Source organism: Ambystoma mexicanum, chromosome 9, assembly GCF_040938575.1.
Source record: "Ambystoma mexicanum isolate Mex_15411 chromosome 9, UKY_AmexF1_1, whole genome shotgun sequence".
In the NCBI taxonomy this organism is placed as follows: Eukaryota; Metazoa; Chordata; class Amphibia; order Caudata; family Ambystomatidae; genus Ambystoma; species Ambystoma mexicanum.
In genome coordinates, this window is record NC_090931.1 from 1023419768 (window position 1) to 1023440012 (window position 20245).

Consider the following 20245-nt stretch of genomic DNA (forward strand, 5'->3'; position numbering starts at 1 on the left):
GATAGGTTATATGTAGGATATTTTTAGGGTTGGAATTGAATTACTCTGGTGTGGTAACCTCTGGGATTACAGAGGACTCCTCCAGTTGCTGCAAAGTGTGCCTGGGATGGCAACACTTCAACTGGTTTATGTGGACCCACTTGTCTTCCCCCTCTGCCAAACCGCCTTTGGGGATGTGGATCTTGTAGGCCACAGGGGAGATCTTGTCTATAATCTCAAAGGGTCCCTTCCATGTAGGCATACATTTGCGCTGTCTTGCCTGGTTTCTTTGGAAGTTGTATAAATAGACCCGGTCCCCCACCTGATATTCCTTCCTGGAAGTTTTCAGGTCATAGTGGGTCTTCATACTCTTGGTTGATATTTCTAGATTCCGCTGAGCATAGGCAAAAGCATGTTGAAGGTGTTTCCTTAAATTCTCCACATACTCATGAGTTGTGGAGGCATTTATCAACGTTTGCTCTTGGGTTCTGTAGAGCAAATGCTGGGGAAGCACCATCTTGCGTCCAGTCATCAACTCAAATGGTGACATTTTGGTTGCAGATGAAGGGGTAGATCTGATGGCCATTAGGACCAGAAGTAATCGGATATCCCAACTTGGCCCAGAATCTGCCACAAACTTCTTTAATATGCTCACAATGGTTCGGTTGTATCTCTCTACTGCCCCAGAAGAAGCTGGCCGGTAAGCAATATGTAACTTCCTTTTGAACCCCAGTATCTCCCACATCTTTGTCATTACTTCACTGGTGAAGTGGCTACCCCTGTCTGACTCAATCCTTTGAGGTAGACCAAAACGGGAAAAGATGTGGTTAATCATCAGGGCAGCTGCTGTTTCTGCAATTTGGACCTGGGAGACATTCCACCCACTTGGTAAACAAGCATGTAACGGTCAACATGTACTTGTTTCCTCTATATGAGCGGATTACAGGGCCTACAAAGCCGATTTGCAAATCTGACCATGGCAGTGTCATCCCCCTCTTTTGGAGAGGCGCACGGTGTGTGAGGGATGATGGCTGAAATTGTGCACACACAAGACACCCCTTCAAGTATTGGTCGAGGTCCTGCCCCATGTGTGGCCAGTATGCAACCTCTCTTAAGATTTCCAGTGTTGTGTGAAACCCCCTATGTTCGGCGGTGGCCGCATCATGGGCGTGACTTAACATCAGGCTTCGGAATTAGGTAGGAACCACCCACTGATCATTTCCAGCTTGGGATTTCCTTACCAACAAACCGTCTTGGATTCGGAACATTTTTGGACATTTCATCAACACTCTTAGGTCCTCTTTCCCAATGTAATTGGTTTCCGTCAGGGGAAAGTTCTCAGGGTCCTCAAGGTGTTGGTAAAATTTACCAATTATTGGATCCCCCTTCTGAGCTGTAATCAAATCAGCATCAGGGGTCTCCTTGCTCCATTGGGCAGTTGAAAGATCATTGTGAGCATTTGTCGGGGACCTAGTGATAGCAGTGTCCTGGATTTCCCCCAACAGGGACTCTCTTTTGATTAGATCCCCCTGGATGGCCCCGGTTTTGGCCAGCTGATCAGCTAAGTCATTTCCAGTTTTGTCTGGTCCCTCTACTTTGGAATGACCCTTGATCTTTTCCAGTAGATGGTCATCTCATTCGATGTGACCAGATCATCAATGTTTTGGATTAACTTCCCATGTTTCAAGGGTTTGTTATTAGCATATAACATGCCTCTGATTTTCCAATTAACCAGGTGCACCACGAACCCGTTCCGTACATAATCCGAATCTGTGATTATGACCAGTTTGTGGAGTTGATGCTGGACAGCAGTGAGGATGGCCTGATGCACAGCCATCAATTCTGCCACCTGACTACTTCGGGGACCAATTTTGTATCCAGCGGAGGGTTCTGGGAACTCCTTCACCCATGCATTCCCTACGCCAGCCACCAGTTCTTTCTCCCCGTCGTTGTCAACATGGTAAGAGCATCCATCCACATTGACAGTGGGCATTCCCTCACAGTTGTCTTCTTCAAAGACTTTGTGTGGGGAATAAAGGTATGCCTCCATGTTGTCCTTGATTTTTAGACTTTCGTCTTCGAGACAGTTTTCTCTGGCACAATCATGCAAGTCAGCCAGACCTTGCGCGAGGGGACTCTTCTTGTTTTGGCCATATCTGACCTCCACAGGAAAGCCTTGCATTGACAGAATCCAGGACGTAATTCGGGAATTACTCACATTTCTGTCACTTTGGAGATATTGCAGAGGCTGGTGTGGAGTCTCCACTACGATGTGTTCCCCCTGGATAAATGGGCGGTAATTCTTCAATGCCCACACCATTGTCAGGAGTGCCTTCTCACAATCGTTGAATTTTTCCTCCACAGAGGATAAAGTTTTGCTCGCATAGGAGATTACTTTATTGACCTTGTCATGCTTTTGGTATAATACTGCCGTCAAGCACGTATTAGAGAACCCCGTCTCCAGGAAGAACTCCTTGTTTCTGACAGGGTAAGCTAGGCAAGGCGCTTGTGAGAGGCTTCTTTTGAGTTGTCTTACTGCCTCGGCTTGTTCTGGACCCCATTCCCACTTGACCCTCCCCTTCAGGAGATGAATCAGGGGTCTGGTGATCTCTGCGTAGCCCTCAATGAACTTTCTGCTGTAATTAGTCAGTCCAAGGAGGCTCCTTAGTTCCCGCAGAGTTGTGGGGTCTTTCAGTTTCTGGAGTGCTTCCACTTTCTTTTCTTGGGGACAGAGACCCTGAGGAGTAATCTCATACCCCAAGAAATTAACAAGGGTTCTACACCACTGTGCTTTCTGAAAGGAAAGTTTTGCTCCGGCGACCCTCAACTGTGTCAGAACATAACGGATCTCCGCTATGTGTTCCTCCACAGATGAACTTTTGATGAGGACATCATCTACATAAGCCAGGTTACCCCTCGCACCCAGGTCAGGCATGGCCTTATGTAGGAAAATGTTGAATTCATTGCCGGAGTTGAGGTATCCGAAGGGAGTCCGGGTCCATGTGTACTGCTGGCCCCCAAAGGTAAAAGCCAGTTTGTATTGGTCCTCCCTACTGACAGGCACGGTCCAGTATCCATTGGTCAGGTCTATTGCTGTGAATACCTGTGACCCCTGAATCTGGGCCAGCCCTTGGTCAATGTAGGGCAGAGGCCATCGGGAAGTATGGACCCGTTTGTTGAGCTCCCTGAGGTCGGCGCAGAGTCTCCACTACTGGCCGTTTGGCTTCAATATTCCCAGCACTGGGTTATTGCAGGTGCTGTGAACTGGACGGATTATTCCCCGGGACTCAAGGTTCTTAATTATTTCAGTAAGGGACTCCATGGATGCGAGAGGCAAACGATATTGCTTCACAAACACTGGAGTCATTCCAGGGTCTGTGGGAATTGTTGTTGTGTGGATGTCGGTGCGACCACAGTCATATGAGTCTACCGCAAAGAGATCTTGGATATCCAAGAAAACTTGTTTCAACTTTTGCTTCTGTTCCAGAGTCACACAGGCATCAGCTAGGTTGACCCTCTCTTCCACCATCTGCCTGAAGCCTGGAAAGACTTCTGGTTTGGCTATCTCCGTGGCCTCCTCCAGCTGGGTGGAGAAGTCCCTGGTCAGAGTGCTGATTTGGACTGGAGGCCTCAGGTGGGAAAGGCAACCCTCATGGACCTGGAAAATCACCCCATCCCTCCTGAAGTCACAAGTCACATCTTCCTTACTATAAGGGCAGGAAGTGTACACCAGGAAGTTCCCCCCATGCCGGGTAAAAATCCTGTCTGGTGTTGTATTGTCATCACTGTCACTGTCAAAACAGTCCTTGGGGATTGGTCTTAACAGTTCATTTCCTAAATCGATGGAAAAATGTCGGTCATCAACCGCCATTCCAATAATGGTGCCTGCGGCTAGAGTAATACTCTTTAAGTCGCTGTTATCCACCTCTATTGGAATGGTGTCATGTTCTATGTTGACTAATGGAGTTGGGTTTACCCCCAACCCTTGCTGTTGGAGAGAAGCATTTAGATGTATATAAGCATCAGGGTTTTTCAAATGTTGTCCTCTTTTAACTTTCACTTCCAGGGAGAATTGTCGGGTCCTTTCTGGGATGGTGACTTCCTCTTTAATCTGAATTTCAACTGCATAAGGTAGCAATTGAGCTGACCTAAATGCTTTTTCTGGATCATCAAAGCCCATGGGATTATCCGCTAATCGGGACCAAGCTTTTAAGTTTATTAGGTCCAAACTAATGGCAAAGCGATTGAGAATGTCACTGCCTAAGTAAAAGGCGGCAGTGGCGTCTCGCACGACCCAACAATTATTGACTATGCTCTTATTGCCAATGGAGATTTTGAGCATACACCTGCTTGGCAGGAGCTGTTTGGAATTAGGTGTTTCCAGGTCCATTTCCCATTTGTCTATCAGTTTGAATGTGGGAATGGCTGGATCTTTTGGGAGTTGGCGGAACATGGCTTCGCTGATGAAGCTCTTACCGTTGTTCACACACACTCGAGCGAGAACAGATTCCTTCCCATCATTTAACTGAACAGGGATGAACAACTGCACTCCAATTTGCTGAATATCAGCCAGGCTCTGAGCTGATTTCACATCTTTCTGGACTATAGGAGTGGGAGTGTCTGATCGTGGATTAGTAAAGAATTTCAGGGTGTTTCCTTCCAGTGTGGAATACCACCTTAAACTGGAAGGAAGGTTGATTTTCAGAAATAGAGAGGACTCCCCATCACCCGGCTGTTGTCCTACTGCTATTACTGTCACGTCTGGAGTTTGGTTGTTCTGGAAGTGAAATTCTACTTGGTCAGATTTTTGTTCAACCATGTGGCAGGTGCCGTTTAAACTAACATGGTTGACACTCTGTTTTAATTTTATTGGTCGGCTAGTCTGGGTCCAGAGGACCTTGTTTACACAATCTATTAGGGGTGACAACCTTCTCAGGAGGTCATTCCCTAATAAACAATGGGTGCCCTCTGGAGTCACTACTATGACCGGGTGTTTCACCTTGTGTCGCCCAATTTTAATGTCCAAGTCTGCAGTCCCCTCAACGGGAATTTCCTTCCCGTCAAAGTTCTGCAGTTGTCCAGGAAGAGAGGTGAGAGGAATTCGGTAATTCTTCCCCCTTCCTGCATTTAGTTCCTCAAAGGCCCTTTTGGACAGAAGGGTAGCTTGGGATCCAGTGTCCACCAGTGCCAAAATTGTACCCTGCCCCTGTACTTTTACCGGGGCATAGTATCTTCCCTCCTTCTCCTCAAGGGGGCACAGATAATACACATTTTTGGACAACTGGTGGGCTAACTTTCTGGTTTTGGACATTGCTAGAGAAGAGATTTGGGTAGAATTCTGTGGCGAGTCTTGGGAATCTGAAAGAAAAAGTTGGCAACTGGAGATCAGAGCCATTGTGGGTTCCCCTGGTTCCGGTTCTGGGCCGCCCCCCCCCCCTTTTTGGAGGCAGTCACCAGGATGGGTTTGAACCATGGGATTTCGGTGTTGTGGGTTCTGGGATGAGATGATGGGCGGCGGTAGCTCAGTCTCCATATCTCCCCAGTCCGGATTGGAATCGCTTGGGACCCATTTTTCTTTGGGAGGAGTTCCCCCATCTCTGAAGGAGAAGATACTTTTCCCAGGATCTTCTGAGGATCCCTCTCCCTCAAATTGGAAGACCTGGACCTCCTCCACAAAGTCGGTCTATTGGGTCCTTTGTTTCTCCTACCCCCCCTCTGCTCCTTGGGAGGCAGGCTTTCAGGGGTAGGAGATTTTGTTTCCGGTTCCTGGTTTTCCAGGGGCTGTTTACAAGTTGGGAAGGAAGCTTCCTCCAAGGCTTTACACCCCCCTTCCCCTTGTGCCTCCTCCCTGGGAACCGGTGGGTTATCGGGGTGCTGCCCCCATCATTGTTCTGGAGCACCAGGTCCAGAGTTTGGGGCATTCTGCGGTGGCATGCTCATCTGAGGGTTCTGTTGAGCCCTCAGTATGTGACCCAGATCTCGTGACATATTTTGGCCTGGCGCTCAAGTTGTGAAACCCGCTCAGGCTGATACGGGGCTCTATTTTCTCCCCTGGGCTGATCCCGGGAAGGGTAGCTATCCCTTCTCTGGTAGTACCCCTGGTTGGGAAGATTTGGGTACCCCTCCACCCTTGGCCTCCCCTCTCCCGGATTAGGTTGTCTGGGCTCAGGGAATTGGGGAAAGAAGGATGGATGATTTTGGGGCTGGAAATTGGGCGGATACCTGGGGAAAAAGCTCCGCCCAGGATTTGGAGAATTTCTGCCCTCCTGGGGGAAGTTAGGAGGGAAGTTCCCTGGGTCAGGTGCTTGGCTGGATCCCCCCCCCCCCTTGCGCTGGAGGAGTCCACACATAACCCAGGATTGGTTGGTTTCCCTTGTAGCGGGGACTTACATAGTCAGGGGAGTGGGGGACCCCATTTGTGGGACTACCTCCTCGACTCCCTGTCTGTGACTAGCCCGAGGGCCTTCTGGGCTGTGAATTATTTGGTGCAGGCAGGTTTTTAGGCCCCCCCATCTCCAAATCTAAAACGGGGGCAACCTTTACCTCTGCCACCTTGGCAGCAGCAGGGGTGCTGTTGGTTTTGGGGTTTTTCGGTGCGTTATTTTTATTTTTGATAGGCTTCTGCACCTCATAGATCCGGGTAGCCTGTTCAATGACCCAGTCTAAAGATCTTTTCTCATGAAAATCTCTCACGAGCTGGGTCATTATATATTTAGGGAGAGCATGGAAAAAGTATCGACAAACTCTTTGCTGTCTGTGCGCACCCTTCTGGTGGTCTGTGCAAAAGCACGCTTTAATTCTTGCACAAACTCTTGTGGGGCCTGATCCTCCCCACATTGCAAATTGTAGGCTGCCTTGCGAGCCTCTTGAGGATTTCTGTGAACAGAAAAATGTTTCAAGATGGCCGCCTTATAGGTGGACCATCTTAAATGATTTTGGTCCTCCAGCCCCACAAAGAAACTGGAGTATTCTGGGGAGAATGTCCATTTGACGTACTGGATGCAGCTACTGCTGTCCTTCAAATGGAAAGTCTCCATCATTTGCTCATAGAGCTCCAAGTGTTCCCAAACGGAATACTTGGCGTTCTTATGATAAGGCGTGATGACACTCTTTATTGCCTTTATTTGCTTCAATGGGTCCTTAAGCAAGGCCCTTTTTGCCTTATTGGCCTTTTTGGTTCGGGTAACCCTGGTCCATTCATCCTCTGATTCAGAGGCACTGCTCCCAGAGGTTCCTGTCTGATTTTCCATGTTTTCCCAGATTCTGCGAGCCTGGGAATGGCCGGCAGAATGTGGGGACCTGGTCTCCTGTGTCCTGCGCCGTTCAGAGGAGTCTTCAGATTCCTCCTTGCTGCTAGGATTTGATGGGTATCCCCCCCACTGACCTAACTGGGCACAGGTTTTCAGGATGCCCTTAGTGGGCCTACTCTCCTGGGGTTCCCCACTAATTTGCACTGTGCTTGGGTGCCCATACCCGGATGCCCGCCCCTCCATTCCTGGGAGGTACTGGCCTATGAGCCCCATACTTCTGGTTGGATAGTAATCTGCCAACCCCGTGGCCGTGGGCTCATGTGCGTGAGGGGACATGGGGGTGGCAGAGTCCAGGGACTGAGAGATATCAAGGCCTCTGGTACTAGGGCTCCTGAGGTTATGCTCAGGAGTTTCTCTCTCCCAGCGAACCTGGACTCTATCCGCAATGCAAGAGCCTGCGCTTTCAGTTCCTCAGTTAAGGCCTTACTAGACTCTATCAGTCTCTGCTGCATCGCTACCTGCTGTTGGAGCCCTGTCATTGTGCTGACAGAGAGCCTCATTTTCTCTCTGTGCCTCCTGATTGGTCCTGGAGTACTGGGCCAGTCTTTGTTGCAGGAGGGTTACCTCCTGAGTCCTTTCCCTACTGGCCTGCTCCTTTCTCGCCAGAGCCTCCTCCACCCTCCTGGTGGGCTCTAACTTGTTCTGGTTTTCTTTTTGGAGGTCACCCAGCCCCTGGAGGGCCAGGTGATTTTCTTCAATTTCCTTTTTTAAGTGGCAGACTTCCTGGCCTAAAGTGTCTCTTTCCTGACTAAGAGCCTGCATCTGTGCCGCCAGGTCATCCCTCTGTCGTTGAAAGGCACCAGCTTTCTGGCGCTCTTCATCAAACTCTGCCTGGGTATCCAGGTCTTTCAGAATTAGTTTGTTGCTCTCTGCCTTCACTCTATCTAGATGACTTTGCAGGGTAGCTACCTGCTCTGTGCATGCCCTGTTAAAGTCTAATTGTTGCTCCAGCTTTTTCTGGCTCTGCAGTATGGAGTCCAAACCTTCTTGGTACTCCTTTTGCAAGGCCAGAAATCTGGTATCCTGGTCAGCCTTTTCCTGTTGCAGGATGTCCATATCCTCTTTTATTTTAATGATATACTGCCTACTATCATTTTCTAACTCCTGGCTCCTCTGCAGCCTCTGCTCATAAGAGGCCAGGTCAGATTGGACGTTCTCTAACGCCATCTGTCGCCTATTTGCCAGATCTTGGCTTTCAGTACATTTATCCTGCTTGTCTCCCATATATAGGTACAGGTATGCCGCTATCCTGGCAATCTTATTGTGTTCATCTTTGGCTTTAGGAGCCATATATAGTTCACTCAGGGCCACATGCAATGGACCCTGATCTCTCCATTTGTCTGACCCTGTTTCAGTGACCTGTTGCGCGATGGCCTGCTACCAGACCGTTTGGTCCTGGTAAGTCCACTCACCTCTCACAAATAGCTTATGTAAGAGGTGCTCCCTCGCTATTTTCATGTCTACCAAGATCGCCATTCAAGAGAGTGATCTCTGTCCTGACTTACAGAAATTAGTATTTTATTTTTGCAAAACAGACCTTTTCCTTAGAGTGTCCTTTTGAAGAGTGCTTTACAGCGTAAAACAGCGTGGTGATCCGACCGGATGTATGTATCCCGTCAGTTAGCACACTGTATTAAGCTGCACAAGTGATAGATCTAACCCAGATCTCCGGCTCGAGCCCCCAATTTGTAAGAAGATTCAATCCAGCACTACAGCCAAGTCAATGCCTAGCCTGGGATACTGAATGAAAAACCCTTATTGATATATCTTTATGTCCAGGTTCAGATTCTGGATGACAACCCCTGTATAACACCCCTCTCTTAGAATCCCCCTGACCCCACTGAGCCAAGAATAGATCTGTTTTGCAAGTTTAAAAGGTTTATTTGAAAAAAATTAAACATTATATATATATATCACACTTTTATAATGAATTAATAATTGAATATCACACTTAATCTGAGCAGTAATCAATAATGGATAGTCTGGCACTAGCACACTTCTTTATAATCAATGATGAGTGGGTATAGGATGGATAAGATAGCAACAATACGTTTATGGTTTCAAATAGATGCAATGTGGAATGAAAATGCAGTACAGAAAATAACTTGATAGGATTTCAGCAAAAGACAATGTAATCACTTTCTTGGACAATTCACCCCCCCCCCTTTATGCAAAGTAAGGAGATGAAGAGGAGAGCACTCAGTTCTTAGGAATGCAATCAAATAGAATTCAGTTCAATTCCCCCCCAGCAGCTTATACAACAGATAGGAATTTTGAAACACAGGCAAAAGCAGCTATCTTTTTACAAGTAAAGAAATCGGGCCAAATCGCGGCAAAATTCGCGAGTGCGTGAATCATGATTAAAAGGTGAGATTCTAAGCTTTTAGTGGAAAGTTAAACCAAGTTCCTAGCCCAAACGGTTCCAGAGATACGGACGATTAAACAAAGGTCGTTTTTCAGATTTAAAGTAAACTCAAAATGACAGGTGACAGCTTTGCAGCTGCAGAATTGACAAATGACAGTGCTGCAGCTTTACAAATGACAGGTGACAGTTAGGAGGCAGTTCTGGTTAGATTAAAATAGTTTGGATTAGATTATTTTAACTAAGAGATTGGTTCTGCACAGTTCTGCTAGGTACTCACAATATATTTTTGAAATAGGCCTCGCCACAGATCTGGTCAGGTTTTGGACTGGACTCCGGTTCTGGTCTCGGCACTTCACAGTGGTATGGGTCCGCTCTCTGGTTCTGCTCACAGCAGTCTGGGTCACTCTGGATCTCTGGATGTGAAGTCGTCGGTCAGCATGCTCCGCAGCAAATGGAATTGAATGTCTCTACCTGTCCCAGCAGTCTCTTTTTATGTGTTTTGAAAGTAGGTGTGTGCCTGGGCCTAGCTAAGCCTGCCCATTTCTACTTGTCATTGGCCCAATTCTCCCCTCTCCCATGATTGGGGGAAGGAAATGTGAGTCAGAGTGATGCTGTAGGTTTTATGGGTCAGAGGATCCTCCCCTGGTCAGTTTGCCCACAAATCTATATTTGATTCAAATACATATTGCACAGATACACAGTTGTTTAAAATTACATGCACCCATCACATATCACATGAGGTATACTCTGTTCAAACTCTGCTCTTCCTGGGGGCTTGCATTCAGAAATGGCAACATTTTGCACTTTTTAACTGGTTTTGCAATATCGGACATTTACCCAAATTTACACACATGTGCGCAAGGAGTGTGGACATTAATTGATGAAGTGTCAGATTTTTAACATGCAGATATTTGGAGTGAAACCCTATTTTCCGCTAACAACCCCCCCGATCATACCACCAGGTCCTAAAACCTCTTAAAATGTGGGAAGAAAAATCACAAGAATTATGGTATCATTTATAATAATTTTGACAAGTCAGCACCATGAGTTATACATCTTTCTTAAAATCATATTCTGGCCAACAGGGGTGTGTCTTCCCAGGTCACATGGTGGAGAAACCAGTCTATCCACTTTCTTTAAGGTCAGCCTGTCCTCAGAGGGGCTGCCCCTCCCCGTTTCTGCCAAGAGGAAGCCACTTTTACGATGCCCCCAATATAACTTCTGCCTGAATCAAGGAAGGGCTTTGTTCAAAAGGAAGCCATTTACGATCCCCCCAATAAACCATCTGCCTGGGCCCAGGACAGGCCTTTGTTCAACTCTCTGTAGCTGCTCCACCCCTAATCTAATCAGAGAGGTGACAACTCCTTTTGGCAAGGGGAAGAGTGGCTGAGCAGGTTTTAACTCCTGTGGTGGTAGATGTCAGGCAGAATTCAGTTTCATTAAGCCAGGTTTCAGCTAAATGTCACTTTTTATCCCTCAGTTTAAGTCTATTACGATTTTTACATACACATTAAATAATTACTTCCTTCAAGTCATTTGAGAGTATAGTTTTACATTGTATCCACCTCTTAGCAAGTCTTTCCTTGGTCTGGTTTTGTTTCATTTTTTCAGTTTTACACAAACGTCTGGTGGTTTTAAAACGCCGGCTTTCTGATAGTGGTGAGTACTGGTAATGCAACCATTTTTGGGATTTAAGAAAATGAATTCCCCACAGTTCTAGGTTGCTTTTGGCAATCAGCATTGACATTCCCAATGGTTTCAGGCTACTGTGTGGGTAGCCCAATGGTGGTTTTAGGCAGTGCCCTCCTGTGCTCACAACCTAGGCAAAAATGGGTGGCAGCCTATTCTTCATGCATTTCCCTGTGCATTTTCTGGGAAGTTCTGGCCATCATGATGTTTTCCATGCCAGTACTGCACAGTTTTCCTATTCTGGCATACATGTGGGCTTTTTGGCCATCTTGGATTTTCTAAGCCCACAGCAGCAAATGTTGCAGCATGATAGCTCAAACGTGGGTCAGGACACCCAACAATCTGCAACCCTACAGTCCCTTGCTTCACTGCACTTTCTTGAGCCACCACCCTGGCAGCACTTACTGCATTTTTGCTACTGCACTCTCGCCCAAAGCCCCCCGGCACTTCTCCTCTTCCCTCCCCCCCGCACTCGCACGATCTGACACAAGGCCTAGTAGGATTGTTTGTTTTATCCTCCCTCTTTCTACCCTTCCTTGTCTTGTCACGCTTAGAAACACATGTACAGGCATGTTATAAATGACTTATCATATAATAGCATATCCTAAGGGTCGTAAGAGCACATGGAGAGAGATCCCTTAGGCCTGTAATTGACATTTATAAGCTGCAACCGTGCCTAATGCACACTTTATGTTGCTGTGATAAGGGGCTGTGTTAGGGTTAAAACAGTAGAAATTACTGAGATTGTCTTCTTAAAAAACATTCTGAAACTTCCAGGCGGTACACCATCGATCCCGCTACATGAAGAGACAGGTATCGGGTACATAGGAATGTTGGTGGCTTCCAGACCTTTGTTCCATTGGATCAGAATGGGGAGTTCCCCTTCCCTAGGCAAGTAAAGAAAGGCACTTTAGGATGTTTTGGGGCAGGAGGGGGGAAAGGGCCTGCTTTGGTGTAAGCCTGTGAGAAACCCCCTAAAGGAGCTAGGTTGTAACCAATTTTGGATAAACCCACGCAACATGACCTTAAGGGAAAGACACCCCCTAAAGCATGCAATCCAACAGAAGATGCAGGATTATGCCAGTATCCTGGCACAGAGTGCCCCTTTGCTAGGCTTGTATTGGAATTGGAAATCGTTCATTGGCTACGAGGAGTACCTTGATTATTTCAGACCCGGGCTGCGAGATTCAGATCTCAAAACTTACCTATGGCTTTGCAAACTCACTTTTGGGGATTGGCATTGACAGATCAATGCCCCCACTGTATAGATCTTGGAAAGACTGAGTTGCACTTTATGTTACTTTGCCCAAGGTATATTATTCTAAGTAGACAATTACTAAGAACTTTTTTTTATCAGGGCTAACATTCGCAGCACTGTAGATGCCTTAGAGGCCTGAAAACGGACTGAACATATGACTTTTAATTTTGCTGTGATAAATTATATATTTAGATCTTGGTTAGTTAGGACAATGGTGGTGTAACAGTATGCAACGACAACATAGTATTCTCTAATAGACTCATCCTTCCTAACAGCATCCTGTGATTTTTATATTTGAACATCATTAGTCCAATGGTATTTTAGGAATTCCATGCTGGAACATTATTCTGGCTAAAAGCAATAGGCACTTTACATATTTGATTGTTATTAACCGGACAACCAACTTAAATGAATTGTGCTAACATGTTTTTCATTTACTGGCTGTTTATTAAACCTTGATATTTAATAATGTGCCTTACGCTCTAAATGTGTTTTAATTATGTCTCAGTAGGTTAGTTATAGTTGGGCTTCAGTATTTATTGATTCAAACATCAGGTCCAATGTGAGTTTTAATTGTTCGTTTGCCTGACTGATCATGCCTGTTATGTTTTCCAGTGATTTACTGATTGTATCCATATTTTGATTCTTTTAAACTCAATTTTTATAATGTGTTCTTCATGGCTACAGCTGAATAAAGTTTACTGATTGATAAGACCACTTTACATTATAATACCTTACATTGCATTGCATTACATTACACTTTAGTTATTTTATTTGATTTGTATATTTGTAAAGCGCACCAAACCCATAGGCATCAGGGCGCTTTTAGAGACATTTGAAAGACAATCTTTAGTTGCATTGGAGAAGGTACAGTGCAAAGTGCACACGTGCGCCCGGTATGGCACTATTCTCTGCTGCACACCTGCCAAAGTGAGCATTTGATCACCACTGGTTAGACTCTGGCAAGGGGGGGGGGAATCAGGACGAATGGCCTCTCACGCAAGTATCAATATCACAGGCCAGTGTATATTTCTACTATGTAGATTGACTTTAATGAAGCACCTGTGCACACATTGTAGGCCCAGATCTATAGGGTCCGCGTGTCATCCAATGATGCCTCTATGGAGGTCTTGCAAAGGAATCACACTGGACCCCTCCCCCCACTCTCTTGTACACAAACGACGTTTCAGCTTGAAACACAACCATAAGTGTTTTGTTTGCCTTTTTGCAGATGGTGTCCTAAAACTCCCCTTCAATCAACTTATAAAACGTGTCTCGAGATGTGATATTAACAGTTTTAATAATATTCCGGAACATAAAAGGTGGTTCGTATTATGCCCGTATGAACACAGTCGCCGCTCCTCATCTGCAACAGTTTCACTTTCAGCCTTGCTTTCCCGTTCACTCTGTCCTGTCAGCCAGCGGCCTTCTCCCGAGGAGTAGCACAGAGCCTGCGCAAGGACTTTTTCTGCCCTGACTTTAGTGGCATTTTGGCACCACCTGAAATGGCAATTGTTTAACGTCGCCTACTTCTAGGAGAAATGAATGACCCTGTGTCCGTGGAGCACTAAGCATCCACTTGCACTGACCTGGCTGAGAACCGACTGTGGAGACCACTGGAGTCTTTTGGTGGAGAAAACCAATGGGACCAAAAGCAAAGTGATTGTGCATGCTGACAGGTAGTAGAAAGATGCTATCACTAATGTAAAGAACAATTCGTCAGTGCACATCGATTTGCAACCAGAAAGATGAGGGATAAGGCCCAGCTCGTGCACGGCCCCGTCTGCACGCTCATGTTGACACACATTACTCCAAATCTGCCTTGAAATGTCTCCAATGTGTTTGGGTGCTTGGCTTACCAGTCTGAAGGAGCGGAGGACGGACAGCCCCTCCACATTTGCCAGGCCCAGCTCCATAAGACTAAGGCTCACAATAATGCCATCAAAGATATTCCAGCCCTCTTGAAAATAATAGTATGGATCCAATGCAATTATTTTAAAGACCATTTCCGCTGTGAAGATGCCCGTGAAAATCTAAAGGTAAAATTAAATTGATTACTTCACAACAATGAGAACATTTGACACATTGCATTATGTAACTTATTATTCTTTTGTCATATGTTTATGAAACCCATTTTTTTTTAAATTAACTGACACTTTACTAGCGATGACAATAAAGAGCATAACATTGCAACTCTTTCTGAAAGGATTGTATAGTTTTCAATGCCATTCAATTATTAGATAATTTACTTAGAAAAAACACTTTCAAAACAAATAGAGTTTGGCTCTTATATGTCAAAAGCAGCCTTACGTCTAACTGTTGTCATCATATGCCTGGCATATCCAGTATTTGGCCAAGTAAAAGGCCACATGTTAACCTGCTATCTTTCTATGACATGCCCACCCCAGACACCCCAATAATGTGATACATGACATTTCTAAATACATACATCAATGAGTCTGTAGCCATGCATGGAGTCTTTCAGTTGTGAGACAAGTGCCATTTTCTAAGGGAGTCTGCTGCTGTATTTTGGCTTGACAATAGCTTGACTACAAAACCCTCCTTATCGCCCTGCGACCTTCCCAAAAAACGTACAATGTCTGCATATGTGTGTTTCGCTTTTATCATCAGACATTTCTTTATGTTTATAATGTTAGAAGTAACTTTGTAACGGCCTTACAGCAGCAGTAGTTTGCAAGGGAATGCGGGATAGAAAATGCCAAGCAAAATAGTGTTGAGGAAAGAGGAAAAAGAGGAAAACAGTGGAGCTTGCAGGGCGAAGTCTGTTGATTTACATACAGGGTGGGGGCAACCTTTGGATTGTCCTGGAAGGATCAACAATGACCACTAAAACTTTCTTCATAGTGTTTCAGAATATGTACAAAAACCCACATTTTAGCAACTGGAATCCAGTTGGCAATCCATATAAATTCCAGATAAATTCAGATAATTTCGAGATTACTTTGGATTTCCATTGATTGCTTAGGTATTACTTCCCAACACTTCACAGTACCTTTGATTACTTAGGATCACTTTAGATTCACTTAGATATCTTCAAATAACGTTACCTTACTAATTTTATTTTCAAAAATGAAATTTGTATTGTTTTTCTGAATGGAAAAAGACAGATCACAAATCTTCCCATATGATTTAAGTAACAATAACAGCAGTGTTTCTCTCATGTCCTCTCCTCTTCCCCCTCATCCTGCCCCTCCCAATTCCTCTACTAACCCTCCTCCTCCCTCTCCCTTCTAGGTACAGTGGGCCTCATTATTAGTTTTCCGGTCTGGTAACTATGGTACCAGTAAGCTTGCCGGTACCGTAGTTACCGGACCGGCAAACTACGAATTCTGTTTGCGGGTGCCTCCTGGTGGGAGGAATAACCCCGCGAGCAGCGCATGTCGGATGCACCGGCACCATTGTCAAAGGTGCTGGTGCATCCGACCTCCCCATTCCCATTGAGCCCTATGGGGCTCAAATGGAAATGTGGAACATTTCATTCCAGCGTCCGCGAATGGGCAATTACCGGGTCTGGCAGGGCCGTAACGACCCGGTAATTGCCCATTCACAGGCGTCGGAAAATTTCAGAAGTTCGGCAGCAGCCTGCCGGTTTTACCAGCAAGGCTACCGCTAAACTTAGAATGAGGCCCAGTGTCTTATATCCTTATTTATATACTGCACGAATACAATCCACCAGGAACATAAGGCAACTTCTAAGCAGAAGTCTTCCCATATTTGCTAAAAAAAAGGGAGCCATCATTTCTCTGCATTGCATCTGGCCGGTTGTGCATGCACGTAAGATATTCCAGATCCCTCACCCTCTGAAGACATTTCCTCTTTGTGTTGTTCCGCAAACATGATGCTTGGTTCATCCCATGGCTTGGACATATGCAAAAGCTTCTAACGTGGCATCAAAAGCCTGGCTGATTTTCAAAGCAAAGTGATGTGGTGAAAAACATAAGGAATCATTTTAATTGTTTTTGTAAATTATCCTGAGAGGATCCCTTACGTGTATACTTACGTGTACACCTCCGTGCGAGCAGTCCTCACCATGCAATGTCGATTGTTTTTGTGGATGGGTTTACGTCCAGCTTGGAAATATTGGTGGACAGAGGTTTCTGTAACACACTCGTAAATGCTATCTGAAATATCTGTGCAATGCATATGGTATTTACATATCGCTCAATAGATTTGGTCTTGATTTTGCAGGTGCCAAACCAGGTGGAGCACCTGCAAAAGCAAGACTAACACACAGACACCATGGGCCTCAATAAGAGTCCGGCAGTAGCCGTGCCGGTAAAACCGGTAGGCTGCCGCCGGACTCGTGGGAATTTACCGGATCTGGATTTGCCGGAATCATCGGGGCATCACAGCCCAGGTGGTCCGGTAATTCCGGAGCGGCATTCCGTTACTCGCCATTGCCATAGGACTATAGGGGAATGGGGGCAGTGGAAACACTGGCAACATGCTGTAATGGTCCCGGTGTTTCCACGTCCGTGTGCTGCAGGTCAGACCTGGCGGGTGTAACACCACCTTGGCCACATAACTCGGAGTTAGCGGTCTGGAAAACGGTGCCGGTACGGACTTACCGGCACCATTTAATCCGGACCGGCTAACTCGTAATGAGGCCCATCATGTTCCCATTCTTCTGTGACAAAAAAGTAACAAATGTAGCTTTTCTTATTCCACATTCACAACGAAGGCTGAGGGACCAATGTCAAGAGCAGTTATAAAATACAAAATTGTGGCAGGCCTTGATATAAACTTAGGCCAAACCCTTTTAGTCCACATGAGCCAATGCCCATTAACCAGTCACAAGGCAGGTCTACCTAAACACCCGCGGTGCAACCAATGTCCCCAAGCACCATCCAAAGGGAGGAGAGACAAGGATTTAAAAGCCAACCAGTCAAGTCAGCAAGTGCCAACAATTGTGAGAGCTGACAGGAGTAGAGCGGCCGACCTTGGCAGACCCATGTCCTGGAAACCCCACATGAGGAGAGCATGATGAAAGAGGTATGGAGGAAGAAGCATTTAGTAGAATGAAGGGAGAGATGTTAGAGGGAGGAATAGTGTGGCGGTTAAAGGAGGGGAGTTGGAATGAGAGTGTGGTGCAGGGGGGAGATTTCGGTTTGCTGAAGGGAGAGATTTTGATTTTCTAGTGGGGCAAGACCCTCCTCTGCACTCAAGGAGAAGGGAAGCTGCCTACAAAAAGGTGGCGAGATGTATTGTGCAAGGGAAATATAACACAGAGAAACGGAAGGAGGGGCAAGTAGGTGAAAATAGAGATATTGCTGGAGAAAGAAACATGGCTTAGTTAGAAAGGAGAAATATTGTAAAGAAGAGGAAGACGGGAGATACCATCTTGCAGAAGTTTGGAGATATTAATGTGGATGGTAGTCACCATAGGGAGGACGAAGCAAGAGGGTGCTTGTGAGATTGCCCACTGAGGGTCACAGAGAGACATCAGGGTTTCGGTATCACCTCAGCATTATTCAGCTTTCAATTTCTAGGTTTATATTATTTTGTGATGTGTTCCCTTTTCTTCTGACCCTTCAACTGACCCTTCAAAATCTCTGATAAATATTGCCATCTGTAAGTCCTTTTGCACTGTACTCTTTCCCCTAAAAATGTTTCTCAATAAGCCCATGTGTAACTCTTGACTTCCCATTCTGGCTCCTGTTAAAAGAATAACAATGGACAACATCAGGCTGCAGTGATCCCCTTGTAAAAACCCGACCCTTGGGATTGGTCAGCATTTGAGAGGCCCCTTAAACTAGCCATTGTTTGTTTTGAATCCCTATATGTTCTTGTTTTTCTCGGGTCACACCCATATAATGTCTCCAGGGCTTTGCCCCCTGTCAGCTCTCAGCATGCTCCTCGTGCTCGGCTGGAGTTTGGAAGCTATACACACTTATCTGGTCTCCCGATTCCGAATCTGGATGTTGTGGGGATTCAAACTTTCAGAGAAGATCCTGCTTCCTCTTTTTGCTCTCAGGTATGGGGTTCTCATGCTGGCTGTACTGAGGTGGGTATGAGATCTTCCTGCCAAAGGGTACCTTCCTCCATTACTGTCAGTGACATTTCTCACGTGAATAGAGCAGCAGGTGTGGGGTATGTGGAGTGCCAGGAGACTAGAATTGTGTAACCGTGAGTGGGTCAGTCCGATTTGAAACGAAACCCAAAGCCAGTGGTTTTCCTGTAAGTAGACTGCATTTTGAAGTGCAGAGCATGTGTGGTAGCATCTTGGAAAAAGACTAGGCCATGCATGTGAAATCACACATTAACACACACTCCTGTTTCTGTGTTTAACTCAGCGCCAGTAATTCCATAGATACCAGGAAAGTCTGTTCTTGGAATTCATAACAACTACTGTAACATTGCACCGACCACTGACAGGCCTGAGGTCTGGATGTTGGGGCAAACCATTTTGGTGACATTTCTGTCAGCCCTGGCATTTGCCTGTTCTTATCCGTGGTGTTGGTGTTTCTATTACCAAAGTGTACCTTGTCTTTGCTACTTTAGTGCTTATAATGAGCCACCATACCTGAGCGCCTCAGGGCGCACAGCAGAGCAACCCTAAGCTCTCTGACCGTGCTCACCTGCAGGTATGCTTTGAGGAAAAGGAGAATAGTCATAGTGAATTAGGAAGGGTCGGTGGCAAAGACAAGAGCGGAGCAGGCATAAATGGGAATTGTATCATGATGGGCAGATACCATCTGAGAAGAGAGTGGTATTGGCAGGAAGAGGAGATGGGATTCCATCAGGAGGAAAGGGGAAGTTACTGAGCCACCAGAGAGGGGAATAGAGTCAGACCATCCTAGGAAGAAGAAAGGAGAGGCCGCCCACCAAGGTGGAAAGGTTATTGAAGTTCTGGAGAAGACTGTAGAGTGAGGTGGAAGGCGGAACGAGATGGGACCTCTATGTCTTCTTTCTAAATTCTCTTTGTGGTCCTGCTCCCGTTTCACTGTTTTTCCTCCCGTCTTCTTCCTGTGAACTCCGTCTTCCACTGCCTATCTCACCCAAGTCAGCTGAAGTCTGTGGGTTTTCCCTTTGGTTACCCTGTGTCTTGCCTCAGCCCTGAATGTATGGTGGCTGAAAATCCATCCTCACTGATTCAACTGGCGAGTGACAATGTGTTATTGATTATAATTACTGGGGAGCATACAGTTACTGGTTCTCTTGTCATTTTACACCTAATGATTAATGACCAATGTTAAGGTGGGAATTCTAGTTGGTTGTAACTTACACAAACTGTTTCGTCTGTCACTGTGTATGCTCTTCAACATGCATTTGGTGGCATCTGGAGGAAACACCGACATTCAACAGCTGTGCTGATTCATAGAACCCTGCCTCAGTGCCCACATCCACAGAATGCATCCGACGAGCATAACTCAAATGTGTCTGGCACAGCTCAAAGTGCATGCCATTTCACAATGGAATGCTTGCCATGCACATCTATAATATTCTTTTCATTTACATTGCTCAAGCTGAGGTTGAAATATAATGTCCATCACTGCTCCTCCTTGCACCCATATCATCAGCTGGCGAGCCAATACATAGCTAGGTGTCAGGAACCTCTCTGACACGTTTGCATGCTTGGAGTGACTGGCTGCAGGTCCCTTTCCACCTCCAGCCAGTCCCTCT

At 46.0% G+C, this 20245-nt stretch overlaps 1 protein-coding gene across 2 annotated transcripts in view; it reads right to left on the reverse strand.

Moving 5' to 3' along the window:
* The window catches only part of LOC138488902 (sodium channel protein type 2 subunit alpha-like), a 1546115-nt gene that overhangs the window by 413944 nt on the left and 1111926 nt on the right, over positions 1-20245 (reverse strand). For both annotated transcript variants that reach the window (XM_069616296.1, XM_069616295.1), the window contains exon 15: positions 14461-14634. In XM_069616296.1, the coding sequence (XP_069472397.1) occupies positions 14461-14634 (174 nt within the window). The remainder of the gene's footprint in view (positions 1-14460; positions 14635-20245) is intronic.